The following is a 16,097-nucleotide window of genomic DNA, read 5'->3' on the forward strand; positions in this document are numbered from 1 at the left end:
TAAACAAATTACAATATTATTCTCATGATTGAATCAATAATGGGTGTCATAATGATTGATGAAATCATACTCATTTACTCATGATCGTGAATAATCAATCAAACAAGAAATCCCACATATAATAACACGTAACTTGGTCCCAAAAACAATCAAAGAAACCTATAAATCATAGCATAATAATTAATTAGCATATGATACCATACGCGGAATAAATTGCTAAATTGTTGAGTAATTTGTCAATCACTTAGGATTTTAGGTCCTATTATTATTATTACTACTCGTGTATATATGCATGCGCACTATGAACGGCCGCCACTCAACTTCATTATTAACTTTTTATCCTTAAATCTATAATTAACACACCTTAGAATTCTACTCCCTCCTATTCTCTAACATCTTCCACATTTCCTAAAACGCCAAATTCATTAAGATCTTCCACTTTCCTTATTTGTCTATCTTTTGTGGTTACAATATCTTATGACCCCACATTCTCTCTCTTATTTTCATTTACATCCACATATCATACTCCCACTAAATTCTACCCAAAACCAATTGTGGAAGAACATAGAGAATAGGAGGGAGTATAATTTATTTAAAGTTGCACTTTCGATGTTAGAGTATAAAATTGATTTTGGAGTTACGACCATCAATTTAGGTTCGAATTTCACCCCTCTTAATTCTAAAGTGGAATATTGTTAAGTTTATTATAAAGGGGAAGAGTATTTCATGAATCTTGTATTATTGAGTTTTGATTCTTATGATAAGAATACATCTATTTATAGTACCGAAGTCTGAACCTAATACTCTAAACCCTAGACGGTAGCCGTCATATCTTGTAACCTAACCCTAATGGGCCTAATATCCTAATAAATATTAAGCACCAGGTTAGGGGAGCCCCGCAGTTGCATCCACACTTCAAGCCAACGGACATTCGTATAAGGGGCGTGTAACTAAGGGTATAAAATCAATTTTAGGACTCCAACCATCAACTTAGATATATAGTGAATCATGATACAAATTAAGTTACCTTAGAATTATGTGAATTATGTAAACATTCAATTTCATTTCGGTTCATGTGAATTGGAATTATATCCAAAAATATTCCTAAAGTTACACGTTAAAAAAACCGATGACTTGTTAACTTAAGAGTCTTGATAAATCTAGTTATAGGTGGTAATTGACAACTTTTCCGTAGAGTCCTATGAGTATGTACCAAGTATTCCTAAATTTAAAGGCAGTTAGCCCCAGTGTCTTTAGGGTCTTTGTTTTTCATTTACTCGGCGTTATTACTTAAGCACAAATTCTCCCTTATGACGGAGGGTATCCGTCACAAACTTGTGACGGGTACCATATCGTCTCACAAAAAACCCATAAGGGTGAGAGAAAGAGCACATGGGGTGGGTGCCCACCTTGTCCCCTCTACCCATTTCCACTCACATAATACCCGTTGCAATATTCGACCCGTCACAAGGGAGACCTACTGTTACTTAAGCGTACATGCTCGTAAAAGCTTGCATGCATGATTATCAATCGTCTTGTTAGTAGGTATGCACGGTTTACGTGATGCGAACAACACATATAAATTATGCGTACAACCCATTTATTATAATTTTTGTGACGTAGTACGCATTAGTTATGTGATATGATCCTTTCATATTAAGGACTGAATGAGAGAAAAATAGAAAGACATTACAAAGAAACATATGCATAAGAAAAAGAAAAAAAAATTATATAGACATAAAATTTACTTGTACTATATACTCTCAATTCCGGTCATTTGTTTACCTTTATTTTTGGCACAATAATTGCAAAACCGATAACTTGTAAATGTTAAGTCATAAACTTTTATCGTTCACTATATACGCACCACACATCTTCTTCATCACATACATAAAAGAATTGATGTTAATCAACATTGACGGAGTCGGGATTTGAAGTTAGCAGGGGCGGAAAATTTCAACGACGCAGACAAGCAATGGTAAAAGTTGCGCTTAAGACAACCTCGGAAAAAAATTCAAAAATTTTAACTAGATTTTGAAATTTTTATCAATTAGCGGGGGACAACATACAACGCCCCTATTATCTCCCTCGCTCGACCATTGTTAACTAAGTCCAAATTTGTACTCCCTCTCTTTCAGTGATATGTTTACCCTTTCTTTATTTTGTGAGGGAAAATAAAGAAAATGTAAACATATCACTGGAACGGATGAAGTATTAGATTTGTGAATCAAGCTAGCTAATCACACATATATAGACTTGAACATTTATCATCTCTTAGAAAAATAGAATTAATAAAAACGGTAGGAATAGACCATAATAAAATCCTGTACCAAAGAGGACGTGCATTAATATTATTTTAAGGGGACCAAATGCAAACAAAAGGAAACAAACCTAATTTTTTCCGTCATGGGTTAATTGTTATGCACCTATCACCTCTTGTCGTTATGGACGATCTATTTCGTGACCCATACATGGCAAAATGCATGTGCAATCATTTTTTGGAGCTTTCATGGACTACAAATCTACAATTAACTTAATGTCACTCGCCCATGCTTAGTATACTTGCCTACATTATCGAAAATATTTAGACTAGTTATCGAATCGAAACAAAATATATAACGATACATTGAATTGGTAGCATATCTGGATCTCCTGTTTATATTGTACTGGTCTTGTATCGTCCTTGTATTCTAAAAATATACTCCGTATATGCATTTTGCGTTAGATCTAATCTCGTCAATTAATTGCTCTAAGGGCAACAAATTAATCTTAGCAAACACAAATTATAACTTATAAGGAGTGGGTTGTGAAAAGTGTGTTAGCATATTCTTTTGAAAAGTTTGTTAACTTACTTGCTTTGCATGCATGGCCATAAAACTAGATCAAGATGTCAAATTAATTATAAATGCATCTCATTGTTAAACCTTACACGTTAAGATATTGTAAAGTCTCTCATATCTATTCATTATTCATTATTACATATAGATATATAGTACTCTATGTATATTATCGTATATGACATCTTTCGTTCTCAAAGCACTAAGTTACTTGAATTTAAATTCTTCATTTGTTAAATAAACAGTCAAGAATTCGATTTCTGAGTCTTACAAATGAAAAACCGAACTTGAGAGGAGACTGCCCAACCTATTGATATACTTAATCTATTCATTCATAAATGGGCTAACAATAAAGTGGGGGTATGTTACCTAATCTTATTCTATATCATAGGATAATCATATATTTTGAGTGTAATTGTTTCCAATTCACATTCTATGACGTTTGTATAGTCTATCACTTGTAATTTGGATAGCTAGGCCCGTCTATAGGGACATACATTTTGTGATAGTAAAGCTTGATAATGTAGTTCAATGGATATATCCTTGAAATCATGGTGTTCTTATCCCTTCATATCAAGCCACATAAGCTTATATTATCAACATTACATTATTAACGATGGTGCTATATGATGTTCCAACCCTAACTAATAAAGACATTTGTAATATTTGTGGATGACCCATACACCAACATTATTCCAATGTCGTAACGACTATCACAAATTATAGACAACAGATACATAGCCAGAAATGAAATTTTAACTATGTTGCCCATCAATTATAAGGTAGAGGGATCAAATGTATACATGAATTTTTAGTGACTAATGCCTAACCATAATTTAATGAGTTTCTGAGTTTCTGTGTATTTTTTTTAAAAAATTTATAAAGTTTAATTACATTTTCGTTTTATGACGTCAATACTCAAATTTTTTTGAACTTATATGTAATTTTTTGAGATTAATGTTCAAGTAAATAAATTTAAAAACTTTATAATAAAACTCATAATTTTGAAAAGAAAACTCAAAAAGTTTATCTTAATGCTCAAAAACTTACTGTACAAATTATGATATGTGTGTTAAACCTTGGACGTGATACTTGCATGGACCATAGTGATCAAAAATTAAATTAAATGCTTTGAATGTTAATGTGACTTTTCCTTAAGGCAAACTTAGCTACATTAATTATGACGTAGATGATCAAATATATAATCACAAGTCACAAACTTATATATCTGTTGATCTAATTTACTTTTCATACCAACTAAATAGCATCTTATTAGGAAAGTTAGTTAAACTAAACAGAAGTTTGGTTACTAATAAGATCATAAGTTCATGTGTACCAAAAAAAAATAGATAATGAGTTCATAATTAAGTCAAACCATTTGACATTACAGCTTAAAAGTAGTCGGTCAAATCCTTTTTTTGGGATTTAGTTGGAAAAAATTGTTGTTAAATAAAAATTCAGAAAAAATGGACACACATAATTCGGTCAATTTCATTCATTATATCATCCGTATAACAGAATTGTAAATAAATAATTGAGATTTCGAAATATAATGGAGTACTAGGTATATTCACACAAATAGGATTATACATCCAGGTTGTCTGTACAAGATGACAACCAAGTATAAGAATCCGAAACATGTGTATTCTTTTTGCTAATTTAAATTTCATGTTTTTAATATGTAAATGAATGAACTCAATACTTTCTAATAAAGCTCATATTCTTTAATATAAAGCTCGGATACTTTGACAGAAAGCTCAGGTTCTACAATGTACAACATATACAACTGGTTCCGCAATTTGTTTAATTGATAGTAGTTTTTACTTTTAAAATGACACATTAGTAATAAACAAATGACAATATAACTAGAGAAGAAAAAAGCATGTGAGGCACTTATATTACACGAAATAACAATGAAAAAAACATGAAAATAAAGTGTAAAAAGTTGAAAAATAAACAAAAAAAGGGGGACATATAAGTGAATGGATCCTCCGTTTTATTTCCGAGTTACATTTTGACATTTTGTATCCAATGCCTTTACTTTGTGCCACATTATCATTAAATTATTATGATTTACAAAATCTTCTACATGATCATAGATGATTAGCCAAAGGATGTAGGATGTCTTTTTTTTTTTTTTGTAAGTAAAGGGAGGTATAAAGACGATGTTGAGGCTGGGGGCGGCTCAAATCAAGGGTAAGAGTATCATCACTCATTCGCTCATACTTTACCAACTAAACTAATTAACATCTGCATAATATATAAGATAAGATGAAACACAATAAAATTGAAATTCGGTATTTATATAAACCTATAAGGTAGCCACTAATCACCAAATAATATCATAGATTCATAGTATTAGTCTACTAGACATTAAATTAATATGAGAATTAGATCTAATCCTCGAAGTTAGCCAAGAAGGCCAGGCGAACTTCTCAAACAGCCTGCCATAACCCATAAGCTTCCAACGTTCAAAACATTCAAACAAAAATTTTCTTATTTTTTAAAGGACGACTTGTAATTTATTAACAACTCCAGGTTAAATTTACCTTTTCTCAGTCCCTTTTTTCTAAAGCATTTTCCCATTTTAAATTAAAAAGGCACAAACTTTAACCTTTATCTCACATTATTTACATTAATTTAGTAACAATAATAAGGTGAAGGGTAGTGTTTATTGACTATCTAGATTGTCGTTGAGGACGATACGTATATACTCCTTAAACTTAAACCATATCAAATAGATAAAATATATTTCAATATTCTCAAAAACAAATGTAAATACTACTCTATAATAGTGAAACAGACATATCCATCTTAAACAAGGAATTTGAGTTCAGGAATTAGCAAAAAACTTGTTTTGTCTACCTAAATATCGAGCCAAAATTCTCTCCATTTCCTAAAAAGAAATAGAGAGGCCATTACCTATCAACGACCCAGATTGTATCATGCCAACATCGAACGGTTCACGATCTATGCATAAAATAAAGGATCAATAGAGTATAAATGAGATAATATTATTAAATGGTTTTGTAAAAGGGAATGGAGAGAAAATAAATAAAGAGGATTCTTATTGCTAAATATCGTACCTTTTAACTCGTTTTAAGCTTAAAAAAGGGTCTTAAACTTCTAATAACGAGTCTCCCTACTAATAGTACGGATTACAAAGGAACAAAGAGTGCTCACTGTTGCCTATTGTAGAGTGTAGGTATGGCCTACATCAAATATTCCATAAATCTTTAACCTTTTTTACAGGCAACATTTTAGATTTTTAGATTAGATTCATATACTCCTACTATATAAACAACCAATCTTTCTTCACATTTCACAAAATCCCACAAATTTTTCCACATTTTTTTCACTTAAATTTTCATTTTTTTTTTTTAAAATGGAAACAAGCTTATTTTCCAAAGTTGTGATACTGTTATGTATGACATTTTTTCTGGGTTTTAAGTTCATACATTCTGCAATTACTTATGATAATAAGGGTATTATTATAAATGGCCAACGCAAAATCCTCATTTCTGGTTCCATTCATTATCCTAGAAGTACCCCTGATGTATTTTCCTGCACCCTTTAATCTCTTTTTTACAATGTACTTATTGTATTAAGTAGCGTAACTAGGATTTGTAGTTAGGGGACGAAACATTTCAGCAAACTAGTAATGTGATAGAGTAACAAATGAGACTGTCTCTGCTAGCCCCCGTCTGGTTCCGCTACTGCCAGTGGCGGAATTAGGGGGCTAGAGAAAAATATGAAATTTCTAGTTAAAATCTTAGATTTTTTATTTTATTATATCTTGTCTTAGATTTTTCGTCCCTGCTAATTTCAATTCCTGGTTCCGCCCCTGCTACTAAATGTATCATGAAAAATGGGTTTTTGTTTTGTTTTACAGATGTGGGAAGATCTTATAACTAAGGCTAAAGTTGGAGGGTTGGATGTTATAGATACTTATGTTTTCTGGAATGTGCATGAGCCTTCTCCTGGAAAAGTAATCTTCTTTGGATAATTTAATTACTCCGGTCGTCCTAATCATTTGTTTACCTTTGATTAAATTACCCTTCGGAAAGAATTGATAAGGTAAACAAATGATTGAGACGGAGGGAGTAAAAAATTAGTTACTCTCCTCACTAATTATGTCTTTTTGGGTTAAAAATTGTTTATAACCTGGAATTTTATTTGGGTTTTGCAGTATAATTTTGAAGAAAGATATGATATAGTGAAGTTCATAAAGACAGTGCAAAGAGTTGGACTCTATGTTAATCTCCGTATTGGTCCTTATGTTTGTGCTGAATGGAATTTTGGGTAATGAAATTAAATCAATCTTAATTCTTAATTGTTTTATTCGTCTGTCTCAATCATTTGTTTACTTTGATTCAAATACCCTGTCACAAAGAATATAAAAGGTAAATAATTGATTAAGACGGAAGAATCGAAGGATATATCATATACGGTACTGAGTGCTGTACTTCATTAATGGTGCTTGCTTATATTGTAAATAATCTACAATAGATTAATAAAAGGATTGTTGTGTTTTGCTTTGTGTTTGATGCAGAGGATTTCCTGTGTGGCTGAAGTATGTTCCTGGAATCAGTTTCAGAACAAATAATGAACCATTTAAGGTCTTCCCATGACTAAATTTTGTGTTAATTTTGTTGTATGAAATTTTGCATTTTTGCATTAAGTAAATCTTACCTTTTACTGCCTCCGTCCCAATCATTTTTTCACCTTTGATTAAGATACCTCTTACTGGGACGGAAGGAGTAAACTTCTTGTGATCTGGGATATTATAGCTATTGAGACTTTTTCATTAAATAAACAATCATTTTATTCTTTTGGGTGTTTTTGTTTTCATTGTTCAGCAAGCAATGCAAGGTTTCACTCAGAAGATTGTTCAAATGATGAAAAGTGAGCGATTATTTGCATCTCAGGGCGGTCCTATAATTTTATCTCAGGTCTGGCATTATTTTCCATAGAAGTTGCGCAAATTCTCATATGAGACGGTCTCTTGATAATATTATTGTGAGAATTACCCACAAAGTTAGCTGGTTAATGTCTATATGTGTGAGTTTTGAAGTTAATATCATCTCCTTGTATGCATCAGAATTCAGTTTTAGTAAGTAGTTAGAATCAATGTTCTCGGATAATCTCATTGAATTCGTGAGATATGATCAAATTGTGACATGAATCAAATGTAATGTCAGATTGAGAATGAATATGGGTCAGAAGTTAAGGAATTTGGGGCTGCAGGCGAAGCCTATATAAACTGGGCTGCAAAAATGGCAGTTGGTCTGAATACCGGAGTTCCGTGGTTGATGTGCAAGGAAGATGATGCCCCTGATCCAATGGTAAGATGATTTTCTCATGTGACTATATAAATTCTATCGAGTAAAATTAACAGAAGTTTGGCAATTTCATAATGAATGGATCAACTGATTTGTTTTCCCGGGTTGTACTTTTGTATTTCTGATAGATAAACACATGCAATGGTTTCTACTGTGATTATTTCAAGCCCAACAAACCAAACAAACCACTGATGTGGACTGAAGCTTGGAGTGGATGGTAATTAAATCTCTAACTTCGTTGCTGAACATGAATGAATCTTTCAGAATTTTTTTTTGGGTGATAATTTTACACTGTCATTGTAGGTTTACTGAATTTGGTGGCCCGATTCACGACCGTCCAGTAGAAGATTTGGCCTTTGCAGTCGCTCGTTTTGTTCAAAGTGGTGGTTCATACGTCAACTATTACATGGTGAATAGCTACATCTACATGAGCTATTGCTTTTGTTTTGACTGAAATCGAAAGGTGAAAACCTGAACTTTTGTCTGATGGGATTCTAAAGTTTGCCTGTCATGCAGTATCATGGTGGGACGAACTTCGGGCGCACTGCTGGTGGTCCCTTTATTACAACTAGTTATGATTATGATGCTCCCATTGATGAATACGGCAAGTGTTTTTCGCTCATACATTTACATTGATGGATAGTGACAGAGTGTCCCTGCATTTTTTTTTTAAATTAACAGAAATTGACGGATGGTCCAAATAGTTAGGCACCGTTTTCAAGTACTCCGTAGTGGATAATTTATGGTACTTTATGAGTTTATCTTGAGAACTTAAAATATAAGCTCAATATACCATAAATCTGCTACTGGAGAGTTTCCATCCTTGTCCTCAAAAGTTTGCTTGTTGTAAGCTATGTTTCTCAGACTCGGTTAGAAGTTTCAGACAATACTTGCAGGATTGTCGAACACAAATATAGCATGATACATCTGTCTGAGTAGCAAAGTTATAACTGAATGAGAATGCAAATTTAATGATTCCTTATGATAGCGCTTTTCTTCACGCTGAAAATGCAGCTCTTACGCATGTAGGGCAATTTTCTGGTCATTGTCTTGACACTTGAGAGAGTTCAGTTTCATTTACAATGAACCAAAGACTCGATATACTTAGATTACTACAAAATTAAGCAAAGTCATATTTAACTGGTTGTGTTTTATAGATTAGTAGTTATTCGATACAGTTTCAGACTTTCAGCACAATTATGATTGTGGTTTTCCGTGAACAGGCTCTTTATGTTGTTTAATTCAGAGTTAACTTCGCCTTACTCAATTTTTGTAAGCCTTGAGGAACTGCAGAATTGATGTTCTTTTTTCTCAGAGAGAACCCTTCACTCATTTCCTCTGATAACTGAGCACGTAGTTTGCTGTTGATTATCAACTTACACGATTCAAATAAATCCGCTCTTAACTGAATTTATGATGCACAGGTTTGATTAGACAACCTAAATACGGACACTTACAACAACTTCACCAGGCTATCAAGCTTTGTGAGAAGGCATTAGTCTCTTCAAATCCTACTGTCACAAAACTAGGGAGCTATCAGCAGGCACACGTCTTCTCGCCAGAGAAAGGAACTTGTGCAGCTTTCCTCTACAATTATCATTTTACCTCATCTAAGACGGTGACATTCAACAATCAACAGTATGATTTACCGGCATGGTCTGTTAGCATACTCCCGGATTGCAAAAATGTTGTCTTTAATACCGCCAAGGTATGTTTCTTAGTTAACTGAGTATTATATTCAGGTATATTGCGGATGTAAGGGTTTGACTCGCGACAGGACCAAAACTCCCTTTACACCTGAAAAAGAAAATATATTCATATTTGATTACCATATAATATTATCAGTGCAATAACTCTTAACCACCTTGGGTTCGTCCATATTCATCTAGGTTGGAGTTCAAACATCACACATGCAAATGGTACCATCGAGTTCCCAATTGTTGTCATGGGAAACCTATGACGAGGATCTTTCTTCTGCGGAGGATCGTCCAACGATGACAGCTAATGGACTTTTGGAGCAGGTCAATGTCACACGAGATGGTAGTGACTATCTTTGGTACATGACTAGGTATGTCCACTAGATTGCCTCGATTTTTTAAACCCTCACCCCCTTTAAAAAAATGAGGAAAAACAATAAGATAACGAGACGTCATGGGCTCATGGCCATTTTGGGATTTTGATCAGATCAGGAATGTTTAGACCTAAAATACAAGTAGAAAATGTACTCGAAACTCAATACATGCTGACAATTTGATGCTTTTGTGCAAGTTGTAGGCTTGTTTAGCACCTAAAACTAGATTTGGAAAACAGGTTATTTGGGTAGGGTTTGGACTAAGTTGGGTGGGTAAAAGATCAATGCAGGTTATGGTCACCTCGACTCCTCGAGTGCACTATTATTGGGTTATTTGGGTATGGTGGTTTGGGGCAGAGTTCTGGTTTGAGTCATTTTCACATTGGTGGTCAATTAGGGGTTCTGATTATAAAAGGTAATTTGTTTCAAATTAATCTCAGGTTTACTCCAACTTGTTCGTTTCGAGTCTAGGTCAGGTCTACCTAAAATCAGTGTTCTTGACCTTGCTATCTTGTGATTGTCTTCCTCTCCAGTGTTGTTGCCAGCCAATCTGACCTAAACGGTCAGACTCCCGAACTATTAGTGCAGTCGTCAGGACACGCTGTTCACGTCTTCATCAATGGGCAACTGTCAGGTATGCACTTTGCTAAAATTCACATATTGGGTTGAACTTTAAACCAGACACTAACAGTGATACACCCTTGAATCAAATAAAAGTAATAATAAAACAATTTTGCAAATTTGTGAAATTTCAGGGTCAGCTTATGGAACTAGAGAGAACAGGCGATTTACATTCAAAGGACCAGTCAAACTCCGCACTGGAGTCAACAGAATTGCTCTACTAAGCGTAGCTGTTGGTTTGCCGGTTAGTTACTCACTTACTCACTGCCATTTTGTTGGTGGCTTAACTCATACGACTCCTATATTTTATCTTGATCTTGAATTAAAAATGCTAATTACCTATTTTGCTGTCTTAAGAACGTCGGGCCACGATTTGAAACATGGAATACGGGGATATTAGGCCCCGTCGTGCTGCAAGGTCTTGGAAGTGGAAAGAAGGATCTAACATGGCAGAAATGGTCGTATCAAGTGAGTCGTCTGCAGAAATTTTTTTGTGTGTTTATTTTACGGTAGCTGATTCAGAGAACTTTTTTGGTGTCCGGCTAAAAGTATGAAAACTATTTACTATAAAGACTATATACGATGATATCTTTAGAATTAGTTTGTTTTTTGAGTCTGTTGTTTTTACTTATACTAGTAGATTGTCTAATAGATTGGCACACGAAGTGGCTCACGCTGTTCCGTGGTCCATAGGTAGGCGATTTTGGGCAGATGATTTGCCTCTGTTTTTTGTTAACATTGCGGCCCTGGATTTAAGTAATATATGATAACCCGTAAGGGTTTCTTTCAAAAAAAAAAAAAAAAAAAAAAAGGCTATAAATTTAGCTTTTTAGCACAGATTGGACAAAATGTACAGAGTTTAATTTTCCGGTGTTTGGTGGACCCAAGTCTTGATACATAGAGATTCAAATGCTTCTTTAAGCTAATTAGCATTTCTATTGCAAGGTCGGATTAAAAGGAGAGACGATGAATCTAGCATCTCCGTCAGGGGCTTCAGCTGTGGAATGGGTGAGGGCTTCACTAGCTTCATCAAGTACTCAACCGTTGACATGGTACAAGGTAAGAATTCATACTTTCTAAGCCTAAAACAAATTCTTTGAAGAATGAAATCTAAGATGCTACATCGTGGCAATCTTCAGGCTTACTTTGATGCGCCTGGAGGAGTTGAGCCACTGGCTATAGATATGCAGAGCATGGGGAAAGGTGAAATATGGATCAACGGCCATAGTGTAGGCCGATATTGGACTATGTATGCCAATGGAAACTGCGGTCCTTGTAATTATATGGGGACTTACCGTCCTACAAAATGCCAGCATGGTTGTGGTAGCCCAACCCAAAGATGGTATTCTAACACTTTCTCAACCTTCATTTCAAACTTGGATTAATCAATCATTAGTAAATATGGCAAATAGGTCTTTCTGGTCGGGTATATGTCCGGTCCATTTGGGTACTGTCATTTAGCGTATATTTCCATCAGTCCGTCTCATTGAAGACGGCCACTATCTGTCACAAGCTGAAGACGGATAGTGGCCCTCTCACAAAATGCAAGTGGGAGGGCAAATGGGGATATCCATTTCCCCAACACTTGCACTATCCAACGAGAATTTGTGAGAGGGACACTATTCGTCTTCAGCTTGTGACAGATAGTGTCCGTCTCCAACGAGAATTTGTGTATTTTCATTTGGATTGGGTCGGGACATTTCGACTTTGAGTCATTTTGGGGGTCAGTCTGGGCCAGCAAATATTCGAGGTTGTCGATTCTGGTACTGGTCGAGTTGGTTTTGACAGGCCTTTACTCATTGGTATCTTTGGGCTTTCAGGTACCATGTTCCTAGGGCATGGTTAAAGCCTCAACAAAATCTAATGGTCATCTTCGAGGAATTAGGAGGGGATGCATCAAAGATCTCGCTCGTTAAGAGGTCAGTAGCACGCGTATGTGCTGATGCATACGAGCACCATCCCACAACCGTAAACTGGAGCTTAGACAGTCAAGTTGGTACACAAAGGCTTCACGTAGCCAAAGCTCATCTACAATGTGAAGCAGGACAAACGATATCTTCTGTCCAGTTCGCAAGTTTTGGCACACCCTCAGGAACTTGTGGTAGTTTCGTCAAAGGAACGTGTCATGCGCAAGACTCTCACGCCATCGTGGAAAAAGTAAGTCATGTAAAAGTCGTTTAATTCATAAATTTTCCCTCCAGTGAGTACCGTCTCATTTACAGGTTGTCGGTCGCACAATCAGTTGAACGACTAGACCTAATGAAACTAACCCGACTCTTATGAGCTCGATTCTCGCTCAAACAGACCAAAAGGACCCTGCACCAGCAGTCCAACACAGTTCACAACCCAAATGCAAATATACCCGAAATTCCCCAAAGCCTAACTAACCGGGCTAATCCCAACCTAAATGACACATTTTTCTAGTATATCTCATATTCAGAGTAAGTTCTTATATCTGTATGCCGTTTTCCACATCTGTTCTACTAAACCATACATTGTCGTGTTGTAACGCAGAGATGCATAGGGCGACAGAGATGTTCAGTGACTATATCCAACATGAACTTTGGTGGAGATCCATGCCCTAAAACTCTAAAACGATTATCGGTTGAAGCTATATGCTCGTAAAACACACTTTGTAAAAAAAGCCATGAAATTATTATTTTCACAGCAACAGCTTGTTGTTCATACACCGAGGGCAGACGGAAGAAGAAAAGGTTAATCTGTAAAAGCCGAAGACAGTCATCAACAGCATCCCCTTTCGCTACCGGAATATCAAGTACAAGAGGTTGATGATCTATTAGTCTTCTTGTGTGGGTGTGGTGTTTATTTGCTCAGAAATTTAGTATTGGTCATTTATTTATTGGTAGAAATTATAAAAAGGGTTGTATAGTCATTAAATTCATACAGCAGAAACACAAAATTAGACGGATTATTGTTGTGCTTGGGATATTAATTTTTTCCCTGATTGTTAAGGTCACTCCAGATCCTGATATTGGCCAATGAATCAATGATCACTCTGCTATAGGACTTTTTTTTTGCAATCTGAATCCTCTGTCCCATTTTCGTGTCTCATCTTGTGTCCCACTATCTCTCCATTTGACACATAAGCAATAAATATTAAAAATAAGTATTTAGATATTATCAAAGGATGAGGTGTCAGAATATTAAGGCGGTGGGACACAAGATGGTGATTTTCTTGTCGACGTCCGACGCGGTTTGAACTCAGGTCATTGAGTGCCACCTCTCATGACTTGCAAAACTTAAAGTTAGTGAAAAGTCGAAATATAGACGATTGTACTGATTTCAGTTGGGTTTGGTTTAGACAAACACAAAGATTATTGCAGATGTCAACTAAGCTTAGTTGGTAAAATTATGAAAGATGGTTATAATGACCCGAGTTCGACTCGTTATAAAAGTTGGTGCCTTAGGTGGTAAACTGGTGACCCTTTATGTTCGTGGTCCAATCATAGGAAGTCCATAATTTTACAACTTGAATTGCGAATTGCAATGAGAACGAACACCTCTTATTTGGAGCCGCAATTAAGACGCCTACAACTTAGATCAAGAGCTCTGATAACAATTGCTCTTAACAATTCCGATTTAGATTCCGCGTATTATAACTAATCCTGATTCTAGATAGAATTTTAGATGTATAGTATCTTATGATTCAATTTATTTAAAAAAAAAAAAAAAAAAAAAAAATCGTAGAATCATTATATGATCATATGATTGTACGACTCCCGATCCCTCTCCAGTTAAAATTACCCCCTTTTATAAAATAATTCAAAAGTTTCACCCATTTTCACATTACGGTGACATATTCCGTCAAAATTCAAATTTTCTGTTGTGCACCGGCTCCCTCGTACCGTGTGCTGGGTTCCCACTTTGAGTTTTTGAGGAGTTTTGAGGTTGCAAGGATTCGAACCCGTGACGAGTTTTTGAGGAGTTTTGAGGTTGCAAGGATTCGAACCCGTGACGTCTGCTGGGTTCCCACTTTGAGTTTTTGAGGAGTTTTGAGGTTGCAAGGATTCGAACCCGTGACCTACGGTTACATTGGCTCTGATACCATGATAGATGAACCATCTCAACCAAAACCTTAAGGTGATAGTTGAGACCCAACTATTATAAATATTCCTATTAGCATATTCACTTGCAAGATTAATTTGATTCCAATAGTAACGAGTAAAAATGGGGAAGAAGATATGAATTATGCCAGAAGTCTAGAACACATGAGAAGATATGAATTTACATAGGGGCAAAACGGTCATAAAAAAAAATTTTTCACCGGATTGTCAATTTGGTTCAATTTTTGACTTGAGAACATTAAATGAGAGTAAATTATTAAAAAGTTTTCATAAGTGAGTTATTTTAGAAAAGTGGTTTATAAAAGGGAGTAATATTATTAATTTACCCAATTTTTTTTTTTTTTTTTTTTTTTTTTTGCAATCATATGTAGATAATTTCCGTTTATTATTTTAGAAAATGGGTTCTTGATGACAATTTCTTTTATTTAAACGAATCTACTGATACGATATTTAACATATTTTCAACAATAAAATTATGTTTTTTGTCTTTAATTTGTAGAATCTTATATTCCTACCTGACCCGAATCAAATCTATGAATCAAATCATAACTAATCTTTGTCTTTCTTTTTTGGAAAATGAGTTAGCGCTATCCGGTGGCGCCCAATCTCGGCGCCACCCTCGTACATGCAATTAATGGGGACCCACAAAATAATGGATACATCCTATAGAATAAGTGGGGACCCCAATAATAAGGGGTGCATGTGAGAGGGTGGCGCCGAAATTGGGCGCCACCTTCTTTTTTAAAGTAGAAACACGATTCTAACTACATTAGAATTTAACATTATAAAGACAATTAACTACCTGACCCGAAATACAATATGAACAAATATGAACTTACCAGGTTTGGTTTACGACATTATAACACATTTAAGTAATTAATTTGACGTGACAACGCAATATTTATTTGAGTCAAATTAGGGTTGCCATATTTTAACACAAAGTCGTTACAAATAACTCATTTATATAAATAGCATATAATTGTGTTATGTTGGCATAAAATTTGATTTATAACTCTTTTAATTAAAAAAGACACAGCATCAAACATAAACGAAACTTTTAGATAACAAAAGAATTTCTTCAATAACTAAATGAAAATCGCTACAACCCTGCTTCTATTGTAATCATTCATTATTTAGATAA

At 34.9% G+C, this 16,097-nt stretch overlaps 1 protein-coding gene across 4 annotated transcripts; it reads left to right on the forward strand.

Annotated features, from left to right (window-relative positions):
• Positions 1-5,910: 5,910 nt before the first annotated feature.
• LOC141586332 (beta-galactosidase 3-like) lies at positions 5,911-13,818 on the forward strand. Of its 4 annotated transcripts, none has more exons than XM_074407527.1 (18): positions 5,911-6,042; positions 6,730-6,825; positions 7,027-7,139; positions 7,390-7,456; positions 7,697-7,789; positions 8,039-8,182; positions 8,308-8,396; positions 8,483-8,588; positions 8,696-8,783; positions 9,604-9,887; positions 10,069-10,247; positions 10,784-10,884; positions 11,006-11,115; positions 11,229-11,339; positions 11,817-11,930; positions 12,011-12,213; positions 12,692-13,028; positions 13,386-13,818. In XM_074407527.1, exons 2-18 carry the CDS (start codon positions 6,730-6,732, stop codon positions 13,494-13,496), a joined length of 2,346 nt encoding a protein of 781 aa, XP_074263628.1. In that variant the 5' UTR covers positions 5,911-6,042; the 3' UTR covers positions 13,497-13,818. The 4 variants fall into 4 exon arrangements, 3 of the variants coding, with proteins under 3 accessions (XP_074263628.1, XP_074263626.1, XP_074263627.1); XM_074407525.1 differs by having other exon boundaries at positions 5,926-6,393; XR_012519508.1 differs by lacking the exon at positions 5,911-6,042 and adding an exon at positions 6,099-6,393 and having other exon boundaries at positions 12,011-12,333; positions 12,505-13,028.
• Positions 13,819-16,097: the final 2,279 nt, after the last annotated feature.

Source organism: Silene latifolia, chromosome 6 (assembly GCF_048544455.1).
Source record: "Silene latifolia isolate original U9 population chromosome 6, ASM4854445v1, whole genome shotgun sequence".
Classification (NCBI taxonomy): Eukaryota; Viridiplantae; Streptophyta; class Magnoliopsida; order Caryophyllales; family Caryophyllaceae; genus Silene; species Silene latifolia.